Source organism: Nelusetta ayraudi, unplaced genomic scaffold (assembly GCF_046127955.1).
Source record: "Nelusetta ayraudi isolate G7.1 ecotype Tasmania unplaced genomic scaffold, CSIRO-AGI_Nayr_v1 ptg000095l, whole genome shotgun sequence".
NCBI lineage: Eukaryota > Metazoa > Chordata > Actinopteri > Tetraodontiformes > Monacanthidae > Nelusetta > Nelusetta ayraudi.
In genome coordinates this window covers 184606-212500 of record NW_027466145.1, presented here as the reverse complement: position 1 = coordinate 212500, position 27895 = coordinate 184606, and the positions used below count along the sequence as shown (strand labels likewise).

At 49.1% G+C, this 27895-nt stretch overlaps 2 protein-coding genes across 5 annotated transcripts in view; one reads left to right on the top strand and one right to left on the bottom strand.

The window, feature by feature from the left end:
* LOC142902607 (adhesion G protein-coupled receptor L1) overlaps window positions 1-18962 on the top strand; it is a 39956-nt gene extending 20994 nt beyond the window's left edge. For 2 of the 4 annotated variants that reach the window (XM_076047826.1, XM_076047824.1), the window contains 21 exons: window positions 1142-1349; window positions 1959-2223; window positions 2459-2798; window positions 3191-3484; window positions 4677-4780; window positions 5226-5411; window positions 5524-5562; window positions 5682-5862; window positions 5981-6103; window positions 7078-7295; window positions 7410-7583; window positions 8539-8751; window positions 9248-9468; window positions 9601-9667; window positions 10393-10481; window positions 12429-12597; window positions 13618-13767; window positions 13872-13968; window positions 14059-14169; window positions 14990-15013; window positions 15392-18962. In XM_076047826.1, coding sequence (XP_075903941.1) covers window positions 1142-1349; window positions 1959-2223; window positions 2459-2798; window positions 3191-3484; window positions 4677-4780; window positions 5226-5411; window positions 5524-5562; window positions 5682-5862; window positions 5981-6103; window positions 7078-7295; window positions 7410-7583; window positions 8539-8751; window positions 9248-9468; window positions 9601-9667; window positions 10393-10481; window positions 12429-12597; window positions 13618-13767; window positions 13872-13968; window positions 14059-14169; window positions 14990-15013; window positions 15392-17343 — 5225 coding nt within the window. In that variant the 3' untranslated portion in view covers window positions 17344-18962. The remainder of the gene's footprint in view (window positions 1-1141; window positions 1350-1958; window positions 2224-2458; window positions 2799-3190; window positions 3485-4676; window positions 4781-5225; window positions 5412-5523; window positions 5563-5681; window positions 5863-5980; window positions 6104-7077; window positions 7296-7409; window positions 7584-8538; window positions 8752-9247; window positions 9469-9600; window positions 9668-10392; window positions 10482-12428; window positions 12598-13617; window positions 13768-13871; window positions 13969-14058; window positions 14170-14989; window positions 15014-15391) is intronic. The other 2 variants (XM_076047825.1, XM_076047827.1) reach the window with 2 other exon arrangements.
* A 518-nt stretch (window positions 18963-19480) lies between these two features.
* On the bottom strand, window positions 19481-26585 carry LOC142902601 (phospholipid phosphatase 3-like). Its single transcript, XM_076047816.1, has 6 exons — window positions 26237-26585; window positions 23388-23545; window positions 23017-23303; window positions 22870-22927; window positions 20903-21079; window positions 19481-20803 (listed from the first exon to the last, which is right to left on the bottom strand). The coding sequence occupies exons 1-6, from the start codon at window positions 26454-26456 to the stop codon at window positions 20705-20707; spliced, it is 999 nt and encodes a 332-aa protein (XP_075903931.1). The 5' UTR covers window positions 26457-26585; the 3' UTR covers window positions 19481-20704.
* Window positions 26586-27895: the final 1310 nt, after the last annotated feature.

Sequence of the window (27895 nt, the reverse complement as noted above, 5' to 3'; positions counted from 1 at the left end):
TTCCCCTTTCTCCTTTATTTTGCCCATCATTTTCTCCTTTCCTTTCCTCCGTTCTCTCTTCCTTTTCATCTTTCCTTTCCTTCCTTCCTTCTCCTTTTTTCACTCCTGTTTCCTCCACTCCTCTTCCTCACTACCTTCTCTTTTCTCCTTTCAGACACCGCCCCCCTCTCTACTTCCTGCTCCCTCCTCTTCCTCCTCCCTCTTCCTGTTTTATCTGTTCTCTCCTCTTTTCCTTCCTTCCTTCCTGGACTTTGTCTGTCCCTTCCAAACATCCTCTTCATGCTTATTTTCCCTTTTCTTCCCCTTATAGGAAAAAGCCCCTTATTTATCTTCATAGGACCAATCAGACCAAATGTGTGTGACTCTATATATCCGTCTGGATGTGTGCTTACCAAGCACTGCCTCTATGTGTGTGTGTGTGTGTGTGTGTGTGTGTGTCTGTGCGTGTGTGTGTGTGTGTGTGTGTGTGTGTGTGTGTGTGTGTGTGCGCGCGCGCGTGCGTGCGAGTGTGTGCGTGTGTGCATGCCTACCTGCATGCCAGTGTGAGACTGTACAGTATACGTGTGTCCATACAGTTATTGACATGTGGGTGGACCAATCGTTGTGCCCGGTGTAAACTAACCTGCCCTCTCATTCACTTCAAGGCAAAAATTTAGCCCCGCCTACTGCGTCCCTGATTCTACCTCACACTCTTTTTTCACTCTTTTTTGCACTAACCCACATAAAGACGCGCACGCACAACGCGCACACACACACACACGCGCGCACACACTCTCACACCTTTCATTGCAGTGTCCCTGTTGTATTACTCACCACACACTCACTAACAGTGTGTGACTTTCAACACTTTTACTTTTTGTTTTTTTACGTCTCCTCTGTTGTTCGCCGTCTGTGGATCAGCACAGGTGTTTTAAATCCCTCTCTCTTTCTCTCTCTCTTCTCTTCTTCTCTTCTCTTCACGTTTCCTCCGCCTCACTCCTGCTGCGTCGCACTGCCAAAATTCATGCATCGCTTCCATTTTCTTCTCGAACCCTTTCCTTCGCCCACCCGCCCACCCCATCCCCTCCCCTCCCCCCAATCACTCCAACACACTTGGCTGCGCTTTGCCCCTCGCCCCCCCCCCCTCCCCCACCCTCCACAGTATTTGTTTGCCCCGGCTCGCTGCTCAGCATCCAGCCGGCCTCCTCCCTCCTGGAGGCGGAGCACCAGTCGGGGGCCTGGTGCAAGGACCCGCTGCAAGCCGGCGACAGGCTCTACGTCATGCCGTGGACGCCGTACCGGACGGAGATGCTGTACGAGTACGCCTCATGGGACGACTACCGGCAGAACCGGGCCTCCACCACCTACAAGTGAGTGAGAAGGGTGATGAGGGGAGGGTTTATTTTTCTATTACAGTTCAGGGGGAAATTGTTTCTTGGGCCCCACATGATTCTTTTGCCCTTGCAATACCACAAGTGGCCACTGGAAAAAAAATTGTCTCGCTGGCTGAGCGTTGGCGCTGTATCAAGTTCTTATAATACATCAATGGTCACATTGGGGCGACTGTGGCTCAGGAGGTGGAGCGGGTTGTCCAATGACCGAAAGGTTCGCAGTTCAACTCCCGCTCCATCCTAGTCCGTCGTTGTGTCCTTGGGCAAGACACTTAACCCTAAAATGTTCCCAATGCTAGGCAGCGCCTTGCATGGCAGCAGCCACCCATTGGTGTGTGAATGTGTGCGTGAATGGGTGAATGTGAGGCCTTTGTAAAGCGCTTTGGGGTCCCGTGAAGGTGCTGGAAAAGCGCCGTATAAGTGCAGTCCATTTACCATCTACTTTTAAAAGGAAGTTGAATGGTTAGAGGAATACTAAAAGTAATAACACAAAAAAAAACATTTCGATGGGAGCTTGTCAAGATCTCACGTGCAGCACCGACCCTTTCAAACATCCGTGCGTGTCGCCCTTCGCTCTCTCCCCTCCAGGCTGCCCAGCCGCGTGGACGGCACGGGCTTCGTGGTCTACGACGGCGCCGTCTTCTACAACAAGGAGCGCACGCGCAACCTGGTGAAGTACGACCTGCGCACGCGCATCAAGAGCGGCGAGGCAGTGGTGGTCAATGCCAACTACCACGACACCTCGCCGTACCGCTGGGGCGGCAAGTCCGACATCGACCTGGCGGTGGACGAGAACGGCCTGTGGGTGATCTACTCCACCGAGGCCAACAATGGACGCATCGTGGTCAGCCAGGTGCGAGAAGGACAAAAAAAAGACACACAATTTCAGGATAGAATTATTTATTCTCTATTGCACGACTTGCTGCTGTAATTGTGCAAACGTTTACAGAATAGAATAGAATTCCTTTATTTATCCCACATTGGGATAAATAAAGGAATTCTATTCTATTCTATTCTATTACGAAAACACCCAACCCAGTGATGATGTGGAGGTTTTATTTTTTCTTCTTCGTCTCCTCCCCGGCCAGGTGAACCCTTACACCCTGCGCTTCGAGGGCACCTGGGCCACCGGCTTCGACAAGCGCGGTGCCAGCAACGCCTTCATGGCGTGCGGCGTACTCTACGCCGTGCGCTCTGTCTTCCAGGACGACGAGGGCCAGGCGGAGGGCCGGGCGGGCAGCGACATGGTGGTGTACGCCTACGACACCAGCCGCGGCCAGGAGCTGCCGGTGCAGATCCCCTTCCCCAACCCCTACCAGTACATCTCCTCCATCGACTACAACCCGCGTGACAACCAGCTCTACGTGTGGAACAACTACTACGTGCTGCGCTACCCGCTGCAGTTCACTCCACCGCCGCCCACCAAAGGTTCGGGAAAAAGACTTCAAACAATGAATTTTTCTTTTTAGAATCGCAATTAAGCTCTGAATTTCCATAGTCAACCGCGATTAATCGTCTTTTGATTTGTATGTTTATTCTTTTTCCCTCTTTATGTCCACATTTATACAAAGCCATTCTTGTCTTGATTGGGAACCAAATGAACACAAAGAAAGGATTTCCTTTTTGATCTTTTCTTATTATTATGTATTGCAAAACAGTGCATCCAGACCTACTTACTACATAGTCTTATGCAGTATGCCTTGTAATTAATCTCAATGTGATTAACGCGTTAATGCTGACAACCCGAGGCATTACAGGCGCTTTCCCTCCTCTTCATATGGAATTAACTAACCGTTAAGTTCCCCCTCGCCCCCGGCCAGGTCCCCTCTCCTCTTTGATGACCACGGTCCGCTCCTACACGGCCACGGTGGCGCTCACCCCGGTGCGCCCGTCCGCCTCCCACCCGGTCGGCGTCATCAACCGGGGGCCCTTCGACCAGCGGCCCATCACCGCCATGGTCCCCCTGACGCCGCGGCCTCCCCTGCGGGTCCCCCTGGCTCCGGGGGGCCCTGGGCAGGTGGGCGGCTGCGAGGCCCGGGTGGCCCGAGGGGTCCGCTGGCCGCCCACCCTGAAAGGGGAGACGGTGGAGAGACCCTGCCCCAAAGGCTCCCTGGGTAGGTTGGTCGGCTGCACTCTTGTGTGTGTGTGTGTGTGTGTGTGTGTGTGTGCAGGTTTTTTTTTTGTTTTTTTTTGCGCGTTGGCGTCACGTTGCTGCCTGAAATGCAGTCGGATGTCCTCTCCCTGAACCCACTGAGAAGGAGGAGCTGTTGAGACAAAGCCGGTCGCCTCGCCGTGCAGCTGTCCGCAGGCTGGAGCAGCTCGCCATGCTGACGCTCGAGCAGACAGGACGAGGGCAGATATTTTCAGCCAGGAATGAAAAAAGAAAAAGGAATAAGAAAAGGAAAGAAAAGAAAACGAGGCCTCTGATGGATCATTTACATCTTAAGAGAAAGGTCAAAGCTTTAAATGGAGGCAGCATTGTCGTGGAATGTAAATGGAGACGTTGCTGTATGTGGAAACCACAGTTGTGCGAGTGACAGTAGTACAAATACAAGTGCTAATCTGTACATTTGTTATTTCACCTCACTGAGAGAGAAGAAAATGTGATTCATAACAGCATCGCAGCTCTGGGAGAGGGAGAGAGAAAATGCTGCACGAATGCCAAGTATTCATGCGCTCCGACATGTAATTGTAATTGTACTAGTGAGATAATAATGATGGTGGAAAGGAAGACTGAGCGTTGCTATCGTTCACAGATAATAATCTAATTTCTCATCTAAATCTTTTCCCTCTTGTTAGTTTTGGTCTCGCACACGGCATCTCATTATCGTATCCGACTGTGTCTTTAATTTTACATCAAAATGATTCATTAAAAAATTAAAAGCAGCTCATTAATTTACTCCAAAATTGGACCAGACTGGACAAAATGAATATTACAAGACTATTTTACTGGAAGTTTACACCAACCAAAAAATTTGAACCAGGTTGTAAAGGTTAGAATTTAGGGCTCATTTCTTGTATTGACAGCCAGACATTTTTTAAGCTTTTTGCAACCATTTTTGGCAGTGCCTGCTGGCCAAACAATAGAATGCAGAGTTTTGATATCGGCCTCCAGAAGCTCTGCCCACATTTATAAATAGTCAGCGGTCCAGCCACAAATACTGTATGTATTTCAGATATCCATCAAAAATGTATTTAAGAAATCCATCTGAGTCTTTGGACAGAGAGTTGAGAAACAACACAAGTGACAAATGCAGCCTGCTGTGTGTGACTGACACTCTTGGCTTCCTCACTGTGTCCCTGCAGGAATCGCGTCCTACCAGTGCGTTCAGTCCCCTGTAGGGTGGAGCTCCAGAGGGCCTGACTTTTCCAACTGCACCTCCCCATGGGTCAGCCAAATTGCGCAAAAGGTTAGCCGCACAAATGACACCCGCCCGCAGCCCCCCTCCCCCCCGCCCCCACCCTCACCTTCTTTTATTCAAGATCCAGTGTGTGAAATTTGGCTTAATTTATCATTTTTATATTGATAAAAGCTTAACATACTGCCCATAAATACATTAATGAAAGTGTATGCTCGTAGTACAATAAAAGTAATCTGTTTTTTACTACCCTCAGAACGGTTCTCATATGTATAAGAATGTACATATAGCAATAAGGGTCTTGGTACTAGTTAGCCTCCATCTTGTGCCATCATTCTTTAAGAAAGCCCACAGTGGTGGTGACAGTGGTGCAAAACACACTGTCGGGCAGGCTTCCTTAAAAATGTGACATACTGGACCTTTAAATGTCGAATGTAAAACAAAACAAACAAACAAAATACATCAAAAAACAAACACACGTTTGACACCCCTCCAGATCAAAAGCGGCGAGAACGCAGCCAACATCGCTGGTGAGCTGGTCAACCTGACCAGGGGTCGGATCTACGCTGGCGACGTCAGCATGTCCGTCAGGCTGATCGAGCAGCTCCTGGACATCCTGGACTCGCAGCTGCAGGCCCTGCGGCCGGCCAACAAGGAGTCGGCCACGCGCAACTACAACAAGGTGCGTGGCGTGTGGCACCGCCGTGTGGACGTGCGCTCGACCTTCAGCTCGGAATCGTCGCGGGGTCGACAATCCATTGACTTTTTTCTAACGAGACTTGTTTCTTTTGCAGCTGCAGAAAAGGGAGCGCACCTGCCGGGCGTATGTGCAGGTGGGTTGGACAGAATGGCGAAACAAGCCAACGCGATACCATAATAGAAAGATAGAAAAGATAAAAAATAAAGAAAAGCGGAGCTACAAGATGTTGTCTGTCCGCCTCCTCCTGTGCAGGCGGTGGTGCAGACGGTGGACAACCTGCTGGGTCCCGAAGCTCTGGTCTCCTGGGCCGACATGAGCAACGTGGACCAGTCGCGTTCGGCCTCCCTGCTGCTGGACGCCGTGGAAAAAGGAGCTTTCCTATTGGCTAACAACCTCTATGAGGGACGTTTCAGCGACAGGGCGCCCAATATCGGTGGGTGCTGTTTTTACTGGACCCCCATTTCTGAAGTCAGCCATGTCTGTAACTCCTCTTGTCTATGCATGCTTGGCCATGTGTTTGTGTGTGTGTGTGTGTGTGTGTGTGTGTGCAGACCTGGAGGTGTACGTGCTGAACACAGAGGCAGACATCCAGGACCTGACCTTCCCTCACTCCTACGACAGCGACAGCATCTTGCAGATATCGGCGCTGGCTCTGCAGCAGTACAGCAACAATGGTGGGTGGAGCACGACAACAGGCAGCCAATAGAAACTCTTCTAGTAGCGCCACTTCCTGCGATGTCACGGTGGCCACTGAACATTTTTTTTTTATGCCTTTGTTTTTTTCTCCAATAGGTATTATTTAGCGTGAGTAAAGAAAGTACAGAGACATCCAAACACATGCATGTGTTGACCTATTAACAATTTAACATGCATTACACTGTTCGCATCATTAGTAGGTCTAATGTTTTTAAACTATATCTCTGTCCTGTCAGTGAACTCTGCAGAAATTGTCTCCTCGACTTCTACTACAGGCTCTCAGAAAGCGAGTTGAAACACTATAATCAGCCCCTTGTGACGTCACAAGGGCACTGGCAACTCCACCCACTTAGTGACCACACCCACAGCCAGGTGTAAGCTCCGCCCTATGAGACTTCTTCCATTCCCGTCCCTTTCGAAACGTGTGGAGGGTCCAACAAACCCTCAGTTTTTAGCCGGAGGCTGTAAACAGCGAGCTAATTGTGCTGCTTTCTAGAGATCTCCGGAGTCCAGGAAGTCAAATAAAGGTCTGATCAATGAGACCTTTCAAAATCTGTAGAAATCACACCAGTGAAGTTGTTACCGTGACATTTTGATAGGTTTCCTGCTAACATGCAATGACAAGAGTTAGCCACACAGGTCCAGTGTGTAAAATTGAGTCTGATTTATGATTTTTATATTGGTCAAAGCTTAAATATGGGCCATAAACATATTAATAAAAGTGAATAATTGCAGTACAATAAAAGTAATTTTGCTTAGAGTAAGGGTCTTGCTCTCAGTTAGCTGCCATCTTGCACTGCCATATTTCTGAGGAAGCCACTGTAGTTCACTGGCAAACTTGGGAGAGGGAGGGTGAGCGAACGAGTGCTGCAATCTATACTCTGATCACCAGATTGCAGAATTTTACACATTCTAACTGTAAACACCGGTGACTCGCTCTTTCCCCCTGCAGGTCAGGTGAAGCTGGTCCTCACCCTCTACAAGAACCTGGGCTCCTTCCTGACCACCCAGAATTCCACGCTGCGGTTCAGCCTGGGTCTGGCCCAGGGCTCGGACACCCGGCGGAAGAGCCTGGTGGTCAACTCCCACGTCATCTCGGCCTCTGTGCACCGCGGCTCCAGCAGGGTCTACCTGTCCGAGCCGGTGATCTTCACCCTCAGACACCTGCAGGTCTGTGTTGAACTCTCACCACCTCACAGGTGACCAGACAGACACCTGTGTGGAAAGATGCTCATGCTTGTGTGTTTTTCTTTTTTTTCTTTTGTTCGCTCACCTCCGTCGCAGCTGGACAACCACTTTGGCCCCAACTGCTCCTTCTGGAACGCGTCAGGCGTCTCCGGCAGCGGCAAGTGGTCCACGCAGGGCTGCCGCCTGCTGCACACCAACAACACGCACACCACCTGCGCCTGCAACCACCTGTCCAGCTACGCCATCCTGATGACCTACCAGCAGCCGGCTGTGAGTGCAACCCCAACGTTATCAAATCCAGTCAAATCAAACTATATTGCACCTTTCATACACAAAAAAAATGTCTCTGACAGCAAATAGCCGAGTTGAACAAAAACAAAAAAATCAACAAAAAAACGGACTTTTAGTGTCCCAACAACAATACTGCTTTTCTTTTAACATATCCTCAATTCTTCAAATTTTCTTTTCTTTTTCACCCTGCGAATTATTTCCAGTTTGCCAAGAGCATCTGGAGACAGAAGATGTTTTGTTGCCACTTGGTTATCAGTGCAAAAGCCCGAACCAGGTAAACAGGCAGCAGATGTGTCACCCTGAAGTCAGAACCCTGCAGAAAACGTGCCGACAGGGAGCTCTGATGGTCCTTCTCCAAATATCATCAATCAGCCGTCAGCTGTTTCCTCTAAACCCAGACAAGGCACTTGACTTTATTTATTCAGTTATTGATTTATTAATTTATTTATTTTCATTTCCCTCTCCACTTGCTTTATCAACGCTCTGCCAGGACACGAGGACAGTCGAGGCAAACACACAAACAGCCATCAAAGCGAGAGCGGACACACACACACACACACACACACACACACACACACACACACACACACACACACACTGGCCGGCTGAGTTTGTGAGGGATGAAAGGAAATGCCTTCTCGGAGCGCCGCGTCACTTGGCTGCAGGGATTCTGAAGCTTGCCAACGGCTATTTCTGCCCCCCGCCGTGAAATTGCATTAAGTGTCTCTGCAAGCTGCTGCTGCTGGCTTCATTTATTTGATCGGACGATTATGTAACAGGCAGACAGCACGGAGGACAACACACACACAGGCGCGAGCGCGTGCTGCACCTGCAAAAAACACAAACAAAACTGAACTTCCTCCGACCTTTGACCCCTTTTTTCACATTCCTCTGGCCTCTTCTTCTCGCTTCTTCTTCTCCTGCTCCCCGTCAGTTTGGCGGCGGCGTGGAGGAGATGCTGGTCTACGTGGTCTCCTGGGTGGGCATCTCTGTGGCCGTGGTGTGTCTGGCCACCTGCCTCACCACCCTGTGCTGCCAGGGGGCGCCCTGGCACACTGACCACAGCACCATCCACTGCAACCTGTGGGCCAACCTGCTGGTCACCGAGCTGCTCTTCCTGGTGGGCGCCAACAGGACCCAGTACACGGTGAGTGAGTGGAACCCAGGCGGCGGTCGTGGACCCGGCGGTGGATTCTTTTTTTGTTGGTCGACGACTCTTCGGTGAAGAAAAATGAAAGTTGTGAAAATGACCTGGTTGAAAAATGCCAAACGACTTGTCCTTTAATCCTGGACCGTCTGAAACGACTTCCACCAATTGTATGAAAGGAAAAAAATATATCTATGTCGAAACATATAGAAATATAGGAAAAAAATGTTGTTGTATATATATACACACACACACACACACACACACACACACACACATTTTTATATTTTTATTCATATACATATGAGTATATGTATACTATATAGAAATAACACCAACAACAATGTAGCAATATACAACAATATAGAGTCTAAGCAGAACCAATGTTTCATAGAAGCAAAATGAAGGAAACAGGAAAATTGTAATAATTTTTTTTTTTTTTTATCAATTCCAGTTTAATTGTTACACTCGTGCATCAATGCGTTGTCACCTGCAGGTGGTGTGCTCCATCATCGCCGGCCTGCTGCACTTCTCGTTGCTCTCGGTCTTCTGCTGGCTGTGTCTGGAGGCGGTGGAGCTCTACCTGCTGCAGCGGGAGGTCTTTGAGGGGCGCAACTCCCGCAGAAAGTACTTCTACCTGTGCGGCTACTCCATCCCCAGCCTGGTGGTGGCGGTGTCGGCCGCCATCGACTTCAGAGGCTACAGCTCCAAAACGGCGTAAGTTTGAGCAACGTTGCCTCGGAGGCTTTGATTTCAATTTGGTCTCTTAATGAATCTATGTATTTGTGTGTGTGTGTGTGTGTGTGTGTGTGTGTGTGTGTGTGTGTGTGTGTGTGTGTGTGTGTGTAGATGCTGGCTAAGATCAGACAATTACTTCATCTGGAGTTTCCTTGGGCCTGTCGGAGTCGTCATCACGGTGAGATTTCACGCTGTTTGTACATTTTTTCGGGTCACGGTGAAAGAAAAAAACAAAGGCCGGACGTACAAACAAGGCCGATTTTAATCCGTGGCACAAACGCGTGAACGCGATTAAAAGGCGTGATGGCGGTTATAATCACATTGGATTCAGGCCTCCTTTGTGTGTGTAAGCAAATCAGACACGGAAGCAAATCAGATATGGATCAGGCATCAGCCAGATTTGACAGATGTGGGATGTTTCCTGCCATACTGAGTTATTCTAGAAAAAAATATGTTAATAAGATAACGTGCAGATCAAGGACATCCTTGGTGATTCTTCCTCATCTACCCTATAAATGTGAAAAACATTCTCCGCCTCCCTCCTTCTTTGGAAAGCTGCACAGCTAATGATGATTTTGCTTCTTTTTCTGTGCTTCTGCTGAGAGAAAGATTTTGTTCACTGCCTGTAATCCGGCATCGGCTCATTACCTGGTGGTGGTTTCACGCGTAAGCAAAAAACTTTTTTATCAGCTTTTAGCTGATACTAAAGAAACAAATTAAAAAAAATAATCCAAAACCCCACAAATGTCGGCGACAGTCATAATGAGGCAACACGACCTGCAGTGGAGCTGCAGCCTCAGTGTCCTGTTGATGCCTGGATAATAAAACAGTGTTTGACACGTCTGTGTGTGTGTGTGTGTGTGTGTGTGTGTGTGTGTGTGTGTGTGTGTGTTTCTCCCTTAGCTGAACCTGGTCGTCTTGGTCATGACCCTGCACAGGATGCACAGCACCGCCGCCTTGAAGCCAGACTCTGGTCGCCATGACAACCTGAGGTACGAAACCCTCTTGCACGTTTAGCTAAATCAAGAAGAAGAAGAAGGCCCAAAAAGTACAATTAATGGTCCGTTTTAGTGCCGCTCAAAACGAAGAAAAAAAAAATAATAATAAAAAAAAATTTCTAATTTACCCATGATGTTTATACATTGGAAATAAATAGTATTGTTGGTTTTCCTTAAAAGAAAAGAGAAGGAATGAAGAAGCCCCCGCCTCCGCGGGGAGGGGTGGTGCAGGGCAGCACGTTAGGCCGGATGGATCTAGTCCCACTTTTAGAGACGTGCAGTTAAAATATTTAAAACTTCGCCCTGCGGAGACAGGAAGTAAATCACAGCGGGCAGACGGGCCGCAGTCCTCGCTTTTGTTCAGGCGAAGCTGCGGCATTTTAAATGAAATGCCGGCCTCGTGCAGTCACAGAATTCTTTCTCAAGCGAGGAAAGGTCACACCTCGGAACGGCTCCCAGCGTTAATGATAGCGAGAGAAAGAGAGATATAGAGAGGGTGAGGGAGAGCGAGAGAGAGACTCTGCCTGGTTGTATTTAAATGGAATTGAGCGGCCGAACCTCTTCTCCTACCTTCAGCTGGTTTAATAGGAAAACAGGATGAAAGCCGTCGTTTTGTTCAGTCTTTTAAAGGCTTCAGCAGCTTCAAGGACTCAGCGTCTGGTTTTAGATTAAAAACATCTCTAGTTTTCCGTCGGGAAGCTCAGTCACGTCTGAGGAGTTGCTTGGGAAATTCTCGTTGCGACGTCAGCAAAGCGGTCAAGATCTAACAGTCATAGGTGACTGCAACTTAGTGAAATGGGTGAATGGAAGAGAATTTAGTTGCGAAATCCTGATCAGCTGCCTGGTGGAGCTCCCAACTGAAGCGTTCAGGAAGTGACTCCTCACATGTTAGTGAATATGTTCTGAGTCACGCAGTCAGTATAGAAGTCTAGGAGTCTATGAGTCTATGAGTCTAGGAGTCTAGGGCTGCAACAAATAGTCATAATTTCGTCCAAGCGAAAATGTCAGCATTGAACAATAACGTTGTTGTTGTAAATTTCCGAATGATAAAATCGCACTCCGGCCGCTACGTCCATTTGTACTTGCAGGGCTGCACTGAGCGTTGAGGGTGGCAGTGTCGCTCGCTTTTTACGTCCTACAAAAAACAGAAAAGAAGAAAGGCTTGTTCTCTGAAAAGGCCCAGAAACTCCGACCCAAAGTTTCTAGAGCTCAGGAATATTTCATCGAAAATGAAGCAGCAAAACATGTTAGGTACAAACTCTGTGAAGCTCACCTAGCGTCCCATGGTAGCACTACGGCGATACGTAAACACCCTATTACACGCCGACACCCATTCGACAGTTCAGTTGTAAGAAATCTGTTTAAGGTATTTAACTGTTATAAACATTGCATATAACCTTTAAATCGGGAATTTATATGCCTATGATATTTTAAATTGAAAAATAAAACAACCATGTCACAGATAGATGCTTTGTGTGTCATTATTTTGATATATTTGTTTAAAAACGTATGCTGTCAGAGTACAACAGTATAACACAAGTGTGAAGATTTAAGATAAACAGAAGTCCAAAATAGGTTTTAAAAGAATAAATGAATAAAGAAGATTATTGTAACTAATTGTCCAGACTCTGGACAAGGAGGAGAAGGAGGAGTCCTGTTTGGTGTCTCCTTGCACCAAGGTCGCAGAAGCTAGAAAGTCATTTAGGTCAGGGTTATAAAACAAGTTCTGTTTTTTTTTTTTTTTTTCTTCATCGGGGTCATGCTGAGTTTAAAGCGCAGCAAGTTTTACACAGAAGACTTGCTTTTTTAAAGCGCGGATGCAGTGCCCCCCCCCCACTGGACAGGTAGCAGGTTGTCTGCCTTTCACCCTCTCACCTGATTTCTTTTTTTCAACCCTAACATCCCTCATCCCCTGCCCCTCCCCCTCTCCGCTGTCTGCAGGGCGTGGGCGGTGGGCTCCCTGACGCTGCTCTTCCTGCAGAGCGTCACCTGGTCGTCGGGCCTCATGTTCCTGTCGGCTCCGTCGCTACTGCTGGCCTACCTCTTCTCCTCCCTCAACACGGCGCAGGCCCTGCTCATCACCATCCTGCACTGCACTCTGGCTAGGAAGGTGCGTCATGTCACGTCCGGGGAGGTGACGTGAGGCTGTACCCATACGACTCTATGAGGTTGCATCCTCATAGGATATATCCTGTCATATCACGTCCTTCTGGAATTGACATGAGAATGTGATATATCTTCTTTCCTGGCACGCCTACTTATAACGTCCTGTTAGAGTGTGTCCTTACATCACATCCTATGAGGGTGCACCCTCGCATCAGTTCAGTTCAGTTTAGTTTATCCGGTTATAATTGTACGTATACAAATAAACAGATAACAAAGGATACAACAAAATAATATTGACCGAAAAGGTGTAGGCTGAAGCTTAAGCTTGTATTACCTACCCTTTTTACATCTCATGTAAGGGGCTCATTCTTTTAATAGTCCATACATTAACAAAACATCAAAAACAAAAGGTTCTAAATAATTTTCATAAACAGGCTAATCATTCCCGAGTTTTATACCTTGTTTTTAAACACTCTTTTAAATACGTACTACACATTTTTAATTCCTCCTCACAATCATTCCACAGGTTCACCCCTTTAACAGATACACATCTGCTCTTCATGTTTGTCCTTGCTCTTGGTTTATTAACACTCCTAATCCCCTGAGTTCATATTGACGCTCTCTTGTTTCAAACAGCCTTCGAATACAGCCAGGACGCAGATCATCGTGTACTTTATAAATGATCTGCACGGTTTTGTAATCCACTAAATCAAAACATTTCAAAGCATGTGTTTCCCCATATCTCCACCCAGTAGGTAATGTATGAGACTATCAAAGGACAGTTCAGTATATATAGTGACTTTTGATTCAAGATTCAAGAGCATCACATCCTATGAGGGTGCGTCTTCACATCAAGTCCTATGAGGGTGCATCCTCGTATCACGTCCATGAAGGTCGTCCTCTGAAAGTGCGCCCTCATTTCACGTCCTACATGGCTGCACTCTCGTGAAGGCGCACGCTCACATCACGTCCCGTCGCATCATGTTTCTTTCCCTCACGTGTTGATTTCCTCCCGGTGCTGCAGGGCCAGAAGGACTACGGCCGCTGCCTGCGCCTCTCGCCCTGCTGCGTGGCCTCGTCCTCCAGCTCACCCGACTCGGTGAAGGGCGCGGCGCTGCGCTCCAACAGCCGCTATACCAGCAGCCAGAGCCGCAGAGCCACGGCCAACAGACAGGTTGGGTTCAGCAGCCCCCCCCCCACCCCCCCACTATCCCACAACTTCTCCCGTCCCTCAGCCAGACGTGACCTTGTGCGTCTTCCTTCCTGCCTTCCTTCCAGAGTCGCATCAGGAGGATGTGGAACGACACGGTGCGCCGACAGACCGAGTCGTCCTTCATCGCCGCCGACGTCAACAACACGCCCACTCTCAACCGAGGTGAGAGCCGTTGTTTTTTTCTTTTCCCTCCTTTTTTTTTTACTCAGACTGAGGTTTGACTTCTGATCTCCGCCGTCTCCTCATCCTCAGCGGCGCTGGGGAACCACTTCCTTACCAACCCAGTGCTGCAGACGCACGCCGGGGCGTCGCCCTACGACACCATGCTGGCTCAGGGCTACAGTCAGCCCTTCACCTCCACAGGTGAGTCGCCCCACGCACGAGCCCCTCCCCCTTTTGTCACTAGGACCAGGAGCGACAATCTTACAATCTATTTAAAAATAAATAAATACATAAAATAAAATAAAAGGAGGTTTTACAAGAATCAGATGTTAATGGCATCTTTCTTTTCCATTCAATAGAAGCAATTATACAGTTAGAATATAGTTATATTTAGTACTTAGTACTTATGCAGAACATTCTCAGTCAAAAATTTAGCCCTCTGTTTACAGCCTCCTGCTAAAAAAAAAATGAATACATTCCTTTTGTTAGAACTTCCACATTGATTGTTTGTGGAGGGCCTAAACAAAGTGTCAACACCGGGCTATGAGTGAGGGAGATTATTTTTAGTGCTGTGCATGACATCACAAAGAGCTGATTTCCAGAATTAAGTGAATTATGGATAAATTATACTCATCGAGGACCTTTGAAATAATCTTTTGGCTGTTCAATTTTTGTGGATGCTGAATTTATTGTTCTTCTTTTTCTTGTACGTGCAGCATTTTTTTTAAATGAAAGAAAAGTTAAAATTGTCTTCGCACCCAGTTCTAAAATTAATCAACACATTTTTTCCCTCTGTTTCTATTTAATCATCATTATTTATTATATATATTTATTCCAGAATTAATCGTCATCACTGTCAGACAGATTAAGATTTTTTCTTTCTTGTACAGCTTTGAAATTCTTCTGTTTGCCAGTGTTTACAAACCCCCCCCCTTCCCTCTTTTTTTTTGTTGTTCTTTGCTCTCGCAAACTCTCACTCGACGCTCTGCCTCTCTGTCCCTCCGTCCTCCACGTGGACCAGTAGGAACCTTCCGAAACAAGCCCAGTATGAGCTCCTCTTCTCTTTGTGCTCCTTCAGAACCATTCAGAACCTCCCTCCCTCCCTCTGTGCACTCGTGCTTCAAATTCATGGACAGACAGACAGACAGACAGCCGGTGCTTCGGTTGCACCCATCAACAAGACATTAACACATACATTCTTTCTTCCCATGTGGCTGAACGAAGAGCATTTCATCCAAAAACAACCGATGATGTGAATGGTTTTGGCTGAAGCTCCACCACCCGCCCCTTTTTAATGGAGATGATACACATGACACCTGACACGCCCGGTCACCCATTCATAAAATCCCACTTCACGTCATGTCACCTCTCACTCCCCAGGTTTTTTTTTGCTCCTCACCTCCCTGTTTGTTTCCGCCAACAGAGGGTGCCGTGTCCCAGAGCCAGGAGTCGTGCGGGCTGGACAGCGTGTGTCTGAACGGCGGCTACACCCCCAACACCTTCACCCTGCACGGCCTGGGCACCACGCCCGGCTCCAGGGCCGGCGTGGTGGGCAGCGCTGACCTCCTGCGGGATGGCGGAGTCGGGCTGGGCGGGGACGACATCTCGCCGGCCCTGCTCACGCCGCATGGCGCCGGCGAGCTGAGCGGCGGCGGTGTTAGCAGCGCTGGCGGCGGCGGCATGCGGCGCAACCTGTCAGACGCGGCGGCGCTGGAGAAGATGATCATCTCGGAGCTGGTGCAGAGCAACCTCAGGCCCTCGGCGCCCATGCCGGTGCCGCCCGAGCGCTACGGCAGCCTGGCGAGGCCACACTTGAGCCGTCACGGCCAACTGCCGCCGCACCAGGAGGGCTGGGCGGCCACCATCCAGCCCGGCGCCATCCGCCACAACGGCCCGGAGGGCTGGCAGCACCTGCGGCAGCAGACGCAGGACGGCGAGAGCCGGGCGCCGCAGGACGGCTGGTCGCACTCGCGCATTTCCGGCGACGGGGACAAAGACGGCGAGCGGTCGCTGCAAGGCACCCTGGGTCGCCGCGGCCTCCAGGACAGGCAGCAGCCCCGCCCCCCCGACGTCCAGGCGCGACCCTACGCCACCCTCAGCCGCGCCCAGGGGACGCTGTCGCGCCACCGCGCCCCGGCCGAGGCCGCCACGCTGGCAGAGCGCGAGCGCTACCGGGACCGGCCCCTCCCGCCGCCGCCGCCGCCGCCACCGCAGGAGCAGGAGCCGCTGTACAGGGCGCTGGAGGAGCCGCTGCTGCTGAAGAACCAGCGGGACAGAGAGCGGGACGAGACCTTCCTGCTGAAGAGGGACGTGGCGGCAGCGGCGGCGGACGAGTGGAGGGCGGGTGGCGGTGAGAGGGGGCGGGGGGACGAGGCCTTCGCCCCCTCCCGCCAGAAGGACGGCGGCGAGGCGACAGCGGGGGTGGGCGAGTGGCGGGGGGCCGGAGGAGCAGTGGCCGAGAGGGCGAGGGAGGAAGCCCGGCTGTTGCTGGAGAAGAGGGGCGGGAAGGTGGAGGCGTGGCGGGGGGGCGGAGGGGGCGAGGCCGAGCAGCCGGAGGCTTTCATCACGCAGAAGAAGGACTTTGGGTTGGACGGCTGGCGCGGGGAGATGGCGAGGGAGACGGAGGAGCCGCTGTTCCTGAAGGAGCGGGACGGGTGGCGGGCGGGCGGCGAGCGGGACGGCGGCGACAAGGCCAAGGAGAGGGCGGTGGACGTGTGGCGGGGGGGTCTGGACGTGGAGCGGGACGAGTCCTTCCTGTTCGAGGGCAAAGACGGTCGGAGGGGCGGCGGCCCGCTGCGCTACGGCAGCGAGCGGGACGATTCCGACGGCTTCACGCTGCCGCTGACCCCCGACCTCGACCTGGACGCCGACTCCTCGCCGCTGTACGCCCGCGACGCCGACCCCTCCCCGCTCTACCCGGGCGATCACCGCTCGCCCCCGCTGGGCCTCTTCCCGAGGAGCTCGCCGCCACCGCCGCCACAAAACATCTTTTCGCCGCCGCAGCGGGACGCCAACTCGCCGCCGGGTCACCTCTACACCCGCCACTCCCCCCAGGTGTACAGCCGGAGCAGCTCCCCGCCCCGCTTCTACACCCGCACCTCGCCGCCGACCCTCTCGTACCCCGACAGCAGCCCCGAAGGTCTGGACGAGCTCAGCCCGCCAGGGGGGGGCCCGCCGGGGGGGCAGCGGCCGGGCCTGGAGCTGCCGTACGGCCTGGGACGCCCCCCGCTGGGGCCGCGGCCCAATCATCTGCAAACCTTCTACCAGCCGCCGCCGCCGCCACTGCTGGCGTCTAACGGGGAGTCGGCGTACGCCGCGGAGCCCAGTTCCTCCGAGGGTGAGGACGGACAGATGCAGCGGGTGACGAGCCTGTGACTAGGGCGGTGGTGATCGGGGAATAGAAGCCAGGCAGGAGGATGAAGACGAAGACGAGGATAATGAGGACGATTACAACATAAAAGGTCATAACGTTAAGGATGATGATGATGATGATGATGATGATGATGATGATGATGAGAGTGTTAAAGGGATAATTCACCAAAACTTTGAAAGGTCACCCGTTTAGATCCAGTGGAGCCTCTGCTGGCGATTTTTCTTAAAGCACGTGACAGCTCCGGAGTTTCACAGTAGGACGAGTCGCTGGTGGTGTACACCAACGCTTAAAAAAACACACACAGAAGATTAACACAACATGCTTCCATGCTGCTGCTGTGGACACCCCCCCATACACACACACACACACTCCAGTGGCATCAGCGTTGTGTTTGTAGACAATGTATCCGCTGTAGCCTCTCGGGTGTAACTCTTAGTAATGTGTGCAGTTAGCTAGCACGCCGCTGGAACTTGCCACCATTGAAGGACATGGTTGGCATGGGCGGGCTTTCTTCCATTGTGGTGGCACTGGGTGGAACGCCCTCCTCCCTACTGTGAAACTCAGGAATGGTTATACGAGCTCTAAAAAGAATCAAAGTCGCCGAAGCTTCCAGCAGGAGTAATCGGAACAAACTGTTAAATTTCGGGTGAACTATCAACAGAGGATGTTTTGGTAAAACGATGGCAAAGGCTCCTCCCTGCTTCTATCTCCCGATCACCACGAGACTCCCCCACCCTCCTCCACCCTCCCCACCCCTTCCCATGTTTTTGTTACTTTTCTACGACTGTGATCCATCTCTTGCCTTCGCTCCTCCTCCTCCCCCTCCTCCTCTTACTCCCCTTCTTAGCCCTCCCTGACGTTTCTTCCCATCTCGTCGGTGCTTCGCCTGGGTTGCTCATCGTCTTGAGTTTCCACGAATGTGGCTTTGTTTTTCTTTTTTTCCCCTCCTATATCTCCCCCGTAGCGAGCAAAACAGTGTGTCAAAGAAGCACTTGTGTGTTGCCAAAAAAAAAAACTTTCAAAGAACATGTGCATGATTTTATAGTGGCTTTTACTGGGGCTACAAAAATGTAGGAGAAAAGAGCTGGCGTATGCGACTGTGCGCGCAAGTGTGTGTGTAGCTTGAAGAGTGTGTGTGCGCGTGTGGGGGCGGGGGGATAAGAATGTGTATGTATGGTAGAGACAGAGTGAAGAGTGTGCGCCTGTAAATAAACATTCTTGTATAATTAATGTATCACAGTGAAGCATTTTATCAATATCTACTGAGGGGGCGGAGGGGCCCTCTTACATTCGTCCCCCTCGCGACTGATTTTGAACTCTTTGACCAATCCCATTTTCACAAGACCAAAACTCCGCCCACCACTACCCCCCACCCCACCTGCCGTCAGCCCCGCCCCGCCCCCAACTCCCCTCCCTGTACAGTACCTGCCACTGACTGTTGGCGATGGAACTCATAGCGACAGAACTCTTGACTCCAGAGCCGGAGAATCATTTAAGAACCTCAGAACTTTTCAGCCGAACCCCCTCCCGCCTCCGAGACCCTTCTTGTACATATCGACCTCCAGTGTTCAGATTGTCTTGTATTGCTATTGGAGTTGAAGTAAACGTGAAATAAACATTGCGTCGTCCTTTTTTTTAATGTGTGTGTGTGTGTGTGTGTGTGTGTGTGTGTGTGTGTGTTCGTGTGTGTTTGTGCGTGCATAGGTGAGGAATTGTGTGACAGCTCTATGTTCTCTATTACCCTTGTTACGAGTAGTCAGCGTTCCAGGTTGTCGCTGAGGTTCAGAGGCTAATGTTAGCGTTAGCTTACCGTGTTGTTACATCTTTTACATTGATTTGTGCCTGACAACCAACAACACTGTAGGGGACTTCATCAGCAAATATATATATATTTAAAAAAAAAAAAAAAAGGAATATCTCCTAATTTTGCAAAAATATAAGGCTGGGGAACAGCTTTATACATTGTCATCACCAAAGGATGGCACTCCTGTTTTTGTTTTGTTTTTTCAAATATTTGGCCTTTGATCGAAATTGATGAAGAGCATTATCCAGAATTATTTGTTCAATCTGAGATAAGACCAAAAAGAAAATGAAGAAACAATTTATTTATTTATTTATTTATTTATTTATTTATTTTAAATAAAAACAAATGTATTTGTATACCTTCTGTGCTCTTGGACATCCAAGTAGTCTATTGACACATGTTAGCGTGATAAAAAATAAAAAATAAGTGCCTCCATAATTTAAAAAAAAAAAGAGGATTATTCATATTGTGTAAACATTGCCAGTCACATTAATGCACCGTGCTACTGTTAAAGGACTACTTGTATAACAGGACAGACTCATCCTACCATCATGTAAAAGCTTCAACACATGAGTTGCTTCTTCGCTACTTGTGCTTCCTTAAACACAACTTACATTCACTGGATCCAACAAGCAAACAAACAGACAAACAAACTAACAATAACAGCTACGATACACACGAGACACATGCACACACGCCTGACGCTAACCGTGCACAGCAACTGAATCACTCAGTATTGGACTCTGAGGTCTGCTCTTCCATCTTGCCAACCTCCACGGAGACTCAACGCCAGGTTATGTTCCTTCTAGGTTGCCATGAAAGTGAGACACAACCGTTCTCTTCCTGCCCTTATAAACCACAGAAGAAGAAATCAAGGCAACCACAGCGAGTCTGCTCGTGGGTTTTATCAGAGCTGGACTGCATTACTGCGTTAAAGGACGAACAAAGAAGGTAAATGAGGACTTTTTCTTTCTTCTTCCGGGTCATTTCTTTCACTTCTTTCCCGACTAATTTCAATGAGTTAAAACACGGGCTAAAGGCTAGCTGCACCGACCCTGACTGAGCTTGAATGTGACAGGCAGACAATGTTTGCCCCCACCTTTCTCATCACCTTCCTAAGTTTTTCCCTTGTCGCCTCCACAAAATATCTTTTCTCTGCGCTCTTTTACCGGATCCGAAGTGCTCGAGGGACGTTTTCAACTGTTGTGCCGAAACGTTACAAGTGGTCATCGGTTATTGCTAACGAGGAGATGGAGTGGTGCTTTTATCCTTCAAGTTGCGAGTCTGTGTGTGTGTGTTTAGTTTGCAGGTGGTGTCTGGAGGGCAGCCGTGGTCTCAGTGTCTCGCATGAAGCGACTCGAGCGACTCTTCCAGCCCTCCTCCATCCCTCTGCCGTCCTCCCGTTCTCGTGGTTTTCCAGTGAAGAGCTCTTTCGCCGCTTCTTCTTCTCACTCGCTGGACACTGAGGTATGTGGTTGGACATCACAGGAAATGGGCTCACATTCTTCTTTGCATCCCCCCCCAAGAGTGACTAAGGGGGGGAGGAAACAGGTGCAGGTCTAGCAGACAGTCTGGTGGGGCGGCAGGGTTCGGTCCAGGGCGTCCTTGAACGACTCGTCCGACCTCTGGCTTCTAAACATGGAGGAAATGTGGAAGGCCTGGTAGTGGAGGAGGGGAAGGAGGAGCACGGTCAAAGATGTGATCTGATTAAGCAGCAGGTTCTGCCGTTTTACGGCGGTGATGGTGAGCCGACTCACCACCCAGTAGGCAGTCAGGGCCCCTTGGACGTAGCCCGCCAGCACGTCGGACGGATGATGCCTGTAGTCCGAAATGCGGGTCAACCCGGTGTAGACGGCCAGCAGAACCAGGAAGAACTGCAGCGCCGGCCTCAGTAGCCGAGCCCCCCGCCATGTCAACCGCGCCTGCAGGTAAAACTGGGGGGAAAAAACAGAAAAAAAGAAAAAGAAAACGTTGCTGAACAGAAGTTCCTGAATTTCTTTATCTTGCACAAAACAAAAGTCAATTCATCCAAGGACCTTCGCTTCTCCGACGAGATTGGACTGGAATTCAGTCATCATGTGACAGGTCATCAATCAACTACCTGCTGTGGGGACACCTCAAGGGCTCCTAAGGAACCTGTTAGGGGCCATCTGACCAGCAATAATCAAGATAAATGCACTGGTGTCAGCAGTAGATCACTTGAAAAGCACCATTTTGAACAAAAATCACTTTACCAAGGTTGTCTGACAATAATCTGCTTAGCCTAGGATTTGAACTCTGCAGTTTCCCACCCTAAAAAGAACATCTTTCATGAGAATGTACAAGCTAAGGGAGTGATGGGACTTTTGAGCGGAGGCTTGGTGTGTTCAAGGTATTTTGGTGCAGAATATTTTTGGAAGTTTGTCTTGAGTAGAGGAAAGTTTGTGTCTGTGAAAACAGCAGTAGAGCCATTTACAAATACACTACCTTTTCTCGACTCCATTTTAGCACAACTCCCAACAAGAAATCGTGATCTGGTCTTTGCATTGTTGCACCTCCATTCCATTTACTCACCTCTGATCTTCTACGAGCACTACAATACTTCCATGAGCACTGTAGCACTTTATTATACTGTAAAACCAAAGAGGTTTTGTTGTGTTTCTCATTTCATCTTAGCACAACTCCAACAAGAAACCCTGCTCTGGTCTTTGCATTGCTGCACCTCTGTCTCTATTATCCATCCCAGACAGTTTCAGCTTGCCCAATTTCGAATGTATTAACGGCATAATACATAATGGTTTTTTGTTGTGTATTACTGTCTTACTGTTGTTGTTATTTTTTCGGTAGTACTGTATCGACTGTCTCCTATTTAGTGTCACTGTCTGCCGGCTGACAGGAATGTAAATTAATGTGCAATGTCCTCTTCAAATAAATAAATAAACATGTTGCATTTCCACTTGGGTACCGGCATGGCACACACAGTGACTGCGGTGATAAAAGCAGGGGCATACACACACTTGCACACGCACGCACACACACACACACACACACACACACACACACACACACACACACACACACACACACACACACACACACACACGCACACATTTTGTGCACAATAGAGCAGGGCAGCGAGGCGAGGTCACACTCCTCCCACAACTGAACAAAGCTGTCTCTGTTTGTCCCTTCTCCTCCTCTGAGCACCTCTCCTTTTTCTACCCCTCACTTTCTGCTGCTCACTGCACCGACGTTGCTGGCTCCCTGATTTATTCAAATGCTCTCCACTTTTTTGGAAAAATATGTTATTGAATAAAACTTTTGGGAGCAGCAGGAACTGTGATAGATAGATAGATAGATAGATAGATAGATCTTATAAATATCAGTTTTATACTTACCGTAAATCTTCAACAGGTACTATTTTTCTTATGGCAAATTGCACAGAGACAATAACAACAAACAAATTTATCTCACACAAACCTGACACATTGCAGTACGTTAATGGCAGCTGCCAGAGCCAGGAGTATGCGTGCGTGCTTGCTAACTTCAGCTTGAAACTACATTGTAGCAGAAAACAAGCCACTTTTCTACATACTTCTTCTCTTACACTTTGCTGAAAATATTAAGTCTATAAGCTGAGTTCATATTGCTATACTGTTAAATGTTGGGATGTGACCATATTTGTAGCTATAGCTAGCTAGCTAGCTGGCAAGCAAGCAGATAGATGAATAAAGAAAATACTCACTGCTAAATAGAGCATTGTGTACATCGCAAAAGAAGCATGGCCAGAGAAAAAAGACTTCCTAAAAAACAAAATTGGAGAAGTTTTCAAAAAAGCAGAGACAAAGAGGAGCAGATGCCACAATTGTGACACGCACACACATACACACACCTGGCCTCCTCCTCGAGCCGATGATCCCGCTGGCGACAGTTGACGGCGGCGACGTAGGTCCCCGGCGTGCAGTTGAGCGACGCGTATGAGACGCCGCACACGGACAGGAAGTGCGGCCGTAAGCGGCCAACGCTCAGTTTGGCCACGTTGGTCAGCGATTGGCCAACGCAACAGCCAAACAGGAAGCACCCCAGCTCCTTGTAGAGGCAGGACACATAGCAGTTCCTGACAAAGGCCTTGGAGCTGACCCCTCTGAAGCGGACACGGTAGCACTCCCCGAGGGCGATCTGAGGGCCAAACAGGAAGTGAGGTGCGTTAGTCGCCCCGAAACTCCCCTGATAGGAAGCAATCAGAGGAGAGGGGCTGCTGACCGTGAGGCCGGTGATGATGATCCCACCGGCGATGAGGAGCTCGTCAGATATGGCCTCCCGAGGCAGGTAGGGGTACGTGATGCTGGGGTCCCCACACATGAAGCCCCTCCGGTAGGGACTGATGGCCTTCAGCTCACAGGCGAAGAAAGGGATGGAAGCTGCACCGGGAGGGAAGACAATATTTCAGAGAGAGAGAACTGTGGAACCATTAGGAACCTGAACTGTCGACCCAGCGGACTTCTGGATGACGTGCAGTTAAAGCAAGGACAAAAACTAAAACACGCTTGTCTTCTTTGAAAATTTCAAATTTCTTTTGGACCCATTGGACCATTTGGAGGAGCACACCTGGTAAAGAGGCCCTGCGTCGAGACAGGGCCTGAACTTGTTGCTAAATGTCTCGACCAAAATTCCGAGTGATCGTCTCTGAAATTTGGAGACAAAAGGTTTGTCGTTTTTTACGTCACAACTAGCGTGCAAGATCAAACCGCAGAGCTGACGAGGTTTACGTGTCAAGTGTATCTACGTCACGGCAGATGTGATGGATGGGATGAGAATGTAAATGACACAACACTGACGCCACAGAAAGTGGAGGCTTGAATAAATCTGGCAGGGGAAAATTAGTAAGTCGGAGCGAGAAAACAGCTTTGCCGGGAAAAAACATGGGTGGAACCCTGACTTTTCCTCTGGAGACCCCGACTCACTGGACGACCATTAGGAATGCAAAGGTCTGGAAATAACAGGGGTCCAGTGTGTGTGTGTGTGTGTCTGTGTGTGTCTGTGTGTGTGTGTGTGTGTGTGTGTGTGTGTGTTTGTGTGTTTGTGCGTGTGTGTATTCTGTTGATTAACAGGGAGAAAAAAGGGTTGTTTGTGACTTCAGCTCAACTCACTGAAAAACAAAGGGCGAATGCTGCAGGCAGACCAGAGCCAGGAGCAGCCTCACACTGTCTCCGTGCGTCTGCAACTCCAGTTTAAACACACAAACACACACACACACACACACACACACACACACACACACACACACACACACACACACACACGCACACACAGATCTTTCTCTTGTTACTTTCGTCACTCTGCCTGTTTCAGCTGCTCCTGCTCTGGTCTCCCATTCCAATCACACATTACATAAACTACCTCCTGTCGCATTTAAGGGCCGTGGGGGGTGGGGGGGGATTCAAAAATCTCTCTCTCTCACACACACACACACACACACACACACACACACACACACACACGGCCATTCATTTATTTATTTATACGAAATAGAATTCCCACTCGTCCCGCTCTACCCTGAGAACCAGGCGTTGTCATGGAAACTGTACAATTCCCTTGGCAATGCGCGAGCCAGTTGGCACGGCGCTCGGTGGCGCGCGCGCACATGGGGAGAGAGTGAGCGGTAGGGAGGGAGAGAGAGAAAGAAAGAGCAAGAGACGCATGCGAGGGATGCTAATTCTACAAACTTTCTTTCTTTGTCTCTTCCACATCCAAGCAGGATAAAGGCCAAAGTGCTTGGTGACCAAAGTTTCCTTACGGTCTTAGATGTTCACCCTTTAAGCGCCATAAATTTTTTCAAGAAAATATTCAATTTCAATATCAAGATTTCAAACGGCTGTGACTTGACATTGGTTGGAGATAAAGCCATACTGTAATTGAGAAAAATCATCAGTAAACCCGAACTTTTTGTTTTGTTTGTTTGTGTATTATGTCAGATGTCAGGGGTCTGTATGTCAGATCGCTGTCTCCGCCATACCCCAAAGGCTCATCAAAATGTTTGATCCACTTTTGCTAATTTTCCACATATCTCAAACAGACCCAGCCATCATCACTGTAATTTACAGGGTGACCGCGAACATCCCTGCTGCCTCCACCGGCACTGGCTGGGCGTTTCCTCCCACAGCTTTTACCACGGTGATCACTAACTCACCGCGCCCTCCGTCACCGTTAGCGGTGTTTTGAGCACCCCTGCTTCCCCCACCACCACGTCCCCTCGTCCTCATTCGCCGATTACTCCCACTACACCTCATGCTTGGTGACTGTCCTGGCGCATGGACTCGCTGCCACTGCGTAACTAGACACGCACCGGCAGACTCGCTCTCACGGGACGACTGAACATCATCGTCAGAGTGCGAATATTCCTCTTCGTTATCTGAGTCAGACATTACTTGACGAAGTACTTCGTCGACGAACAAAGCTTTCGGCAATGTATTCTCGGCAAAATTCGCTGTCTTTCTCTCTCTGCTCCCACTACAACCACTTCCCCGTCTCCTCGACTGAGGCGGGCTTTCTCTCTCTTTATACTCCGAAATCTGAATATAAACACCTCCACAAATGCTGCTCAGATTGAAGCCACAGGTGTCTGCCATCTCCTGGTGTAATGACGCTTGTCGCAATTTTGCGACCATGGGGCCTAAAGGGTTAATGTGTTATTTGATAACACATGCCACCGATCGTCTATATATATATATATATATATATATATATATATATATATATATATATATATATATATATATATATATATATATATATATATATATACATATAAATATATATATATATATATATATATATATATATATATATATATATATATATATATGTTTTGTTTTTTTTGTTTTTGTTGTGTGTGTGTGTGTGTGTGTGTGTGTGTGTGTGTGTGCCGTGAATCGACTTATTGCTCTCACACACTTATTTGGCCCAAGAAGTAAGCTAATTGTAACGCAAAGATGTCACACACACACACACACACACACACACACACACACACACACACGGGGGAAAAAAGCTTAACTTTAAAAGTCAAACTTTAAAAGAAAAGAAAAAGAAAGAAAAAACAAGAGACTCACCGAGGAGGAGACACAGCAGGTCCAGGCCGACCAGCAACCTCCTCTTGGACAGCGCCGCCCCGGTCGTGTCGGTCAGCTTGTGTCCGGCGCTGCTCTCCATCCCCATCCCGTCTGTCGCGGCCAGGCGGCTCTTGCTGTCGGCCACGCTGAGCTGGAGCTCCGCGCAGGGGACGGACACGCAGGCGAGGCCCTGCGCTCCGCCGGTTCTTCTGTCCAACATGGCTTGAACTTGGCGGAGGAAGTGATCTGTTCCCGCAGGTTCCCACGGGATTTATCCAGCGCGCACTTGTCCCTGCGCTGTCACACACACACACACACACACACACACACACACACACACACACACACACACACACTTTCTCTCTGCCTCACTCCCTCTCTCACTCTCTCTATTTCATCACATGCCCTGAGTTTACGCACCTCCAACTTATCAGCGCTTGCGAAACTCGCAGCTGTGGGACGGGCGTGCTTGTGGCTCCGCTGTGGCTCCGCGGTGAATCGCTGTGAATTTAACGAGGGGGGACGAGCTTTTGCTGAATGTGCTGTGCGTCAGGCTGGAGGAGAGGTATTTCTTCACACATAATAATAAAAACAATAAATTATATATTATGAGGCTAGAGGCACAAATACCGTGCATAGTAAAAGTGGTCAACGGGATTGTCTTCAAAGCAGCAATACATTCTCAGTGGGTAACATTTCATGGATGAGGTGGAAGTAAATGGCAACACACTCTGGACTCATTGCCTTGCTGTTTGTCAACAGCAAGGCAATTAAAATGCTTTTGCATTTTCATTTGATGGCATTTCGAAGAATGATAGTGGTTAGTGTGCGAGTGTTTGTGAGTGTGTTTGTGCATGGTTAATGTTCTGTTGGTGTTGCACGTCATGCTTTGTTCGTCGCCTGGGTTTGAACCATGAGTGAAAGTGTATTCGGTTTACGTTAGGGCCCGGCGGCCGCCGTATTCGGGCATTTTCCGACGAATACTTTCTCCCGTTAAACGATGACGTCACCTTGACGCGTCAAAAGTAAATCGGCGCTTGAGCGGTTCAGTCGTGCACTCGCCACAACATTTTATTGATTGGTGGTCTTCTTCCAAAAAGTTAATTTGGTCAGAAAAAAAGGGGGGGAGGGGCGTTAATTCTCTCACGTCTATTGACGAGGCCTGTGCGTCAGAGGGTGACATTTAAGTCCAAACTAATAAAAAAAAAAAAAAATAGTTCCCGCACACGTGGCCAACCTGGTACATGCAAGGTAGTGATGTTTTGTTTTTTCTAATTCTTTTGTCTCTGTTGCAAATTGGCATCTTCTTCAGGGTGTAACTCTACCGTCACCCTAAATAAGACCGCTGGAAGAAGACCCAGTGGTCCTCATCGCAGGAAAAGCACCGGTAAGAAAATGGATGGTGGACCGGAGGAACAGATTGCTCCTGGCCCTGTTATTGCTTATTGCTAGTTTTCTACAATATAAATATAACACAAAAAGTAAGGAAATTTGTCAATGGCAAAGCAGAAGATTTGTCGCATTTTTCACGGGTGCAACCCAGATACTGAGCTCTGCTGCTCACCCCACAAATGCGTGTTCCTTACAAGCGTAAGGTACAATTTAAAAGGGGAATAAACTGGCTTTCCAACGATATAAGATGTATTTCCAAGAAGCACA